The following is a 5,898-nucleotide window of genomic DNA, read 5'->3' on the forward strand; positions in this document are numbered from 1 at the left end:
GTGAGAATCAGTAGGGGCAATGGGGCCAGGGGTCGCAGCACTCGAGAAACTGAGGCACACAGGTTGAGTCCAGACTATCCTAGACGACATCGTGAGAAATTCCATCTCAAAAAACAAAACAGTAAACACGACAGTAGTTGGGTATGACGGCCAGTGTTTTTCATCTCAGCATTCCAAGGTAGAAGCAGGTGGACGTTTGAGTTTGAGGCCAGCCTGGTGTACATTAGTGAGTTCCGGGATGTATAGAAAGACCCTAATATTGCCGGGCGGTGGTGGCCCACGCCTTTAATCCCAGTGCTCAGGTGTGTGTCTGCAATCCCAGCCCTTGGGAGGTGGAGGTAAGAGACTCAGGAGTTCAGGGTTATCCTTGTTATAAAATAAGTTCAAAGCCAACGGGCTGCGTGAGACCCTGTCTCAGTAACGGGTTAAGTCCTGTGAATCGTGAATCGTCTGTATGCGGGTTCTAGGTAAACACTGTGTGGAAAACTGGACGAAGAATGCTAGAAGACGGCTGAATGAGGAAAGATAGAGAACTTGCCAGCATCTCTTGGAGCGTTAGGTAGAGGGAGACGGCTGGTGGGGCCAGCAGCTCCGTCTGCGGGAAAGGGATGGGGTGGTGTTAGTGTAAAGACTTCTCTTTTCCTGCTGTCGTAAGACGCGGAGACGCCTGTTCCTTCGATCCTTCCCACCTGTCATCCCTGATGAATTCCAGGCTCTGTTCCAAATACTGGAATAAGGTAGAAAAAGATTAAATAAGGAGGTTCCGGATAGAGCGAGCTGCAGAGCCCGCTGGCTCCCTTTCAAGCTCCGCCTGCGGGACGCTGATTGGTCCGCGTCATCTGGCGTCACCAGAGGGTTTTTAATGCTCAACCTGACCAGCAGCGCTGCAAAGTCCGCTGTGGCTGAAACGCGGCGTGCTGGTGTGTCGAGTCGTTGGAGCCGGCGGCGAGCGCGGCTAATCGAAGGTAAGGGGAGGGGGGGTGTGTGCCCGGGCGGTGCAGAGCCGCCGGCTTGNAGGCAGGGCAACCGCAGAATCGTGGGGGGGGGGGGGGGGATGGCGGTCACGGCCCCCGAGGGCGTGTCAGCGGTGTGGGTTTGAGGAGGGCGTGTGGGAGCCGGACCCGGATCAGGACTTCTACTTGGGGCACACTACCCGGCCACCTCCTTCCTGCGAGGATTCTCCTCTGGGGAATGGAGGTCACAGCGTCTGCTTCCACTCCTCAGGCTGGAAGAAGGTTGCAGCAAAACGACCTTCCGTGGGATCTATCCCGCAAGATCCCGCACCCTCGAGGATCCTAGTATACCTGAGGTTATCTCCGGCCTGAGAGCCTCTTCTAGGGCCCCTGGGGCATGAGAACGTCCGTGTTACACCTGTAGCCTCTTTTTTCGTTTTAAAGGGTAAGGAGGCAGACACGTGAGATGGTTTAGTGGTTAAAAGCGCCTGTCCAGAAGCCCGAGGATCCTATTAGGTCCCTGAGACCCACATACACGAACAAGTGGTCCTGAATCCCACACTCAAGCTGTGTGTGGCTTACACATGCACAAAATAGTTTTTAGGGTGAAAAGAGAGACACGTAAAAATCCGTTTTAATAAAGAGGATTTTTAGAATAATGGGATGTTGATTTAGGAAAGGGTCCAGAAGTGGTAAAGTCGTGTTTATTCTAACCCTTACTTTTTCTTTCCTCTCTTGACTTTTCCTTGTTTAGATAACCCAGTTTGTGCTACCTGCCATTTCAAGGCCTCCTCCTCCTGGCCTCTGCTGGAACTCCAGGCCTTCTCCTCAGGTCCACCCTGCACCCTTAGCTCACCATGGGGAATCACTTGACTGACATGGCACCCACAGCCTCATCCTTTTTGCCCCACTTCCAGGCCCTGCACGTTGTGGTCATTGGGCTGGACTCGGCAGGGAAAACTTCCCTTCTCTACCGCCTCAAGTTCAAGGAGTTTGTCCAGAGTGTCCCCACCAAGGGCTTCAACACTGAGAAGATCCGAGTGCCCTTGGGGGGGTCCCGTGGAGTTACTTTCCAAGTGTGGGATGTTGGGGGTCAGGAGAAGCTGCGGCCACTATGGCGCTCCTACACCCGCCGGACAGATGGACTGGTGTTTGTGGTGGACTCAGCAGAGACTGAAAGGTTAGAGGAGGCCAAGGTGGAGCTGCACCGAATCAGCAAAGCCTCCGACAAACAGGGGGTGCCGGTGCTGGTGCTGGCCAACAAGCAGGACCAACCGGGGGCACTGAGTGCGGCTGAGGTGGAGAAGAGGTTGGCGGTCCGGGAGCTGGCAGCCGCCACGCTCACCCACGTGCAGGGCTGCAGCGCCGTGGACGGGCTGGGCCTGCAGCCAGGACTCGAGCGCCTGTACGAGATGATTCTGAAGAGGAAGAAGGCACCTCGGGCAAGCAAGAAGAGACGGTGACCCGAGGCTGCCCCTACCCCACCTACTAGGGGTCAGTGCATAAATGATAGGCAGGCAGGGCCAGTGCCCTCCCAGCCAGCGTGGGTGCCGGACCTGGCCACCTCAAGGGACTGAAGGAGCATGGGGGAGGTCCTGTTTCGGTGCCACGTGGGGGAGGGGAGATGAAGCGTCTTCTCTGCCCTTCACCTCTTAGAGGGTAGGGGCTGGAAGACCGGAAACGGAAATGTATATGCTGACTCTACCTCGACCCTGGTTCTCTCCGAGTCCTTCCCTAGCCGTTTATTTGGATGTGTATTTTTGTTTTTGCAGGGGGAGGGTGTGCAGACAGTTGCCCAGAGAATGCATTCGGGATGAATGGAGAACGTGTTCCCTCTCCCCACAGTTGGGGGCGGGGGCTCCTCAGCTGCTCTTCTGGGCACAATCATTGTGTCTGTGAAAGAGCCACGAGTCCTCCCCACGTTTGTAGAGTCCCCAAACCCGTTTTTATAAGCTTTGCGTGTCCTCCGTATTACTTTTTTTTTTTTTGTAAGCATTTGCCTGTAAGTTATTAAAGTTGGATGATTCTGGCTCTTGTTTTGATCTGGTAGTTTCTTCTCGCCTTATCTAGCCCTGTGGAGAGTTTGGGATTTGCGTGGAGAGTGGGAAGGGGAAGAGAGAATGCTCCTGAGTTAACAAAACGAACACTGACAAATTAGATTGTGTACTTATGGGATGGCCGGTACAAACCCTTAAAGCTGTGGTTGCCGGATCTAGTTTTTTGACTTCTCGCCTTCTCTGACCCTTGCCTCTGAGACCAGCTGCTCCTCCATCTACCTGCGGCGGTCTGGCTACTCTTAGGTGTCTGAGTACCCTAGCCCTTGAGCCATTCTGACCATCTCTGCTGCCCTAGTCCTCACGCTATCCTGAATCTGTCCCCCGCTGGAGGATGTGGTAAGAATGGAAAGTGGTTCCTGGCCTTACGCCACCTCCAAGAGCTCAATCCTGCTGACTGAAGCGCTCTGGCAGCAGCTGGTGCTGGGGAGACCTGCATTGGCCTGGTGACTAAGCCTGAGTCTTGAGCTGTGGGAACGACTCTTCTCCCCAAGGGGACAACAGTCATAATCTACCCCACTCGCAACCTGTGAGACTAGATGGGGAAAACACCATCTACAGAAGTGACTAGAACAGGCTGAGGCTGCTGTGCACACCTGCAGTCCCCGACAGCATTTGGGGAGTAGAAGAGGCAGGAAGGTCAGGAATCCAAGGGCTAGTATGGCTGATGGCAGGCCCTGCCACGCACACAATACATTGCCAGGTTGGGAGTTCCTGCTTAGGTTTCCAGGGGCCCTGCCCCCTGCAGGAAGACCAGCTGTGTCTGAGCAGAACAATGAGATTCTCCTAATCCTGCTGGGTGGGAGTCCTGAGGACGGCAAGGACAGTCTTTTTTCCAGCCCCCAGTCCCACCCACAGTCTTGGTGCAAACGCAGGCTGTGGAGATAGGCCTGCCCGGGGGATCTGATAACAGGGTGGGGGTGGGGAGACTCTGCATCTTTCTTTGGGGGAGGCTCTTTCAAAAGCTGAAGCTTGCTGCAGAGATTAGGCTGGCTAGATTTGTCCTCCTGCTCCCTGAAGCTCTGGCGGGGTGGGGGTGGGGGTGGGGTGAGTGTGCACTGATCCGGAAGGGTGCCCAAGTGTGCGTCAGTGCCCCGGACTGCCTGACAGAGATGCTGGGCTGGTTCTGCCAGGAACAAGCGCTACCTGACCTCTCCGACACACCTGATTGACGGCTTTCCGTCCCTTCGACAGAGTCCTGCAGTTTAGGGACAGTCCCCGGCTGGGAAGGGCAGGGCCAGAGGAACCCTTGTCCTGGGAGATCCTTCTTCCTCGCACAGATTCTGCTTTTGTCTTAAAATGGTCAATGGCACAGTTTTTTGTTTGTTTGTTTGTTTTTGTTTTTGTTTTTCGAGACAGGGTTTCTCTGTGGTTTTGGAGACTGCCTGGAACTAGCTCTTGTAGACCAGGCTGGTCTCGAACTCACAGAGATCCGCCTGCCTCTGCCTCCCGTGTGCTGGGATTAAAGGCGTGCACCACCATCGCCCGGCTGGTTTTGTTGTTTTGTTTTTTACATCTAGTCACCTCTAGGGTTAAGGTCTTTAGACTTGGGGGAAAGATGTAAAGACATGTTCCCTGCTCTATCTCCCCAAGGGGCCCCTGGGGTACCAACCAGCTATTGACTTGGACTCTGCTAAACACTGTTCCTTCTTAGGTACTTAGAACTAGAACCTTCTTATGTCCGTGGGGCAGGTCAGGGGTCGTGTCCACAGGAGGCCTGCAGCTGTCCCAGGCCCCTTGACCTTGACTGTTCAGCTGGCAGAGGCCGAGGAAGGAGGGGAAGGGTGGCCCATGAGAGATGGAAAAGCCAGTTGCTTTGACAGTGTGGTGGAGCCAAGGGAGCCCTGGGGAATTCCTAGTAAAAAAACCACACTGCATAGCTGGGGTGTGGAAGACTTTGGGAGCTTTGGAATAATCCTTCTGTGACCCGTCAATGGGACCAGAGAGCTGCAAGATGCCTTCATGTCTTCTAGACAGGGAGACAGGATTCCCTTGGGGCTCCTGAAATTTGAACACTGGGTCAGTGGCGTGGACAAGGACTGGAGGCAGGTTGAATTTCCTTTGTCCCCCTAAGTATAATATTCTCTCTCTGGGGAGAGGGCCGCTGGAGCAGGAGTGGCGGCTGGAACTGTACAGGGAAGGTGGAGGAGACCTGCAGGCCAAGAGTCCGGCTTCCCTTCTGACTCACCCTCCGCCCACTGGCCACCCTCTTTTCTTGCACAAGTCTGAATGTACAATCCAAAGGGAGGATCTATATCTATCTTTCTATCATTCTCTCTCTCTCTCTCTCTCTCTCTTTGATTTTTCGAGATAGCGTTTCTCTATGTAGCTTTGGAGCCTGTCCTAGAACTCTCGCTGGACCAGGCTGGCCTGGAACTCACAGAGATCCGCCTGCCTCTGCTTCCCAAGTGCTGGGATTAAAGGTGTGCGCCACCACCACCCAGTAAGGTGCCATTTCTCTGCATCCCTTTGGAGCCGCTCCTTCTGGGAGCAGAGAGGGTGGTGGTCTCCATTCCACTGCCCTCTCCAGTCCTTCAGTACTGCAGCTACACTCGAGGAAAAGAGGAGGAGAACAGAGAAAGCACACATCTACACTCAGATCCTTGCTCCTAGGCAAACAAACTGAGCTTCTACCCCTCCCTCCATCTCTCCTGGTAGCTTCTTCTTGATTAGATTAAGGCCTAGCTTTCTGCTGCTTCTCTCAGCCCCTTCCTGGGGAGTGAAAGGTCTTAACTCCCAGCCTAACAGAGCTCCTGGCTTCAAACCTGAAACCAGGAAGCCCATACCCCCCCCCCCCCCCCCCCCCCCCCCCCAACCCGCCCCGTCCCCCCGCCCCCTCTTGCCTACAGCCCCGCAGCCCCCTACATAAACACCCGCTTCCTCTGCATGCC

General features: G+C 54.8%; 1 protein-coding gene across 2 annotated transcripts; it reads left to right on the plus strand.

Annotated features, from left to right (window-relative positions):
* Window positions 1–808: 808 nt before the first annotated feature.
* Arl4d (ADP ribosylation factor like GTPase 4D) lies at window positions 809–2,983 on the plus strand. Of its 2 annotated transcripts, XM_050156528.1 has the most exons (3): window positions 809–965; window positions 1,708–2,447; window positions 2,726–2,983. In XM_050156528.1, exon 2 carries the CDS (start codon window positions 1,811–1,813, stop codon window positions 2,414–2,416), a length of 606 nt encoding a protein of 201 aa, XP_050012485.1. In that variant the 5' UTR covers window positions 809–965; window positions 1,708–1,810; the 3' UTR covers window positions 2,417–2,447; window positions 2,726–2,983. The 2 variants fall into 2 exon arrangements, with proteins under 2 accessions (XP_050012485.1, XP_050012484.1); XM_050156527.1 differs by having other exon boundaries at window positions 1,708–2,983.
* The last annotated feature ends 2,915 nt before the right edge of the window (window positions 2,984–5,898 follow it).

Source organism: Alexandromys fortis, unplaced genomic scaffold (genome assembly GCF_014885135.2).
Source record: "Alexandromys fortis isolate MF-2015 unplaced genomic scaffold, M_Fortis_MF-2015_v1.1 scaffold_31, whole genome shotgun sequence".
NCBI classification, from domain to species: Eukaryota; Metazoa; Chordata; class Mammalia; order Rodentia; family Cricetidae; genus Alexandromys; species Alexandromys fortis.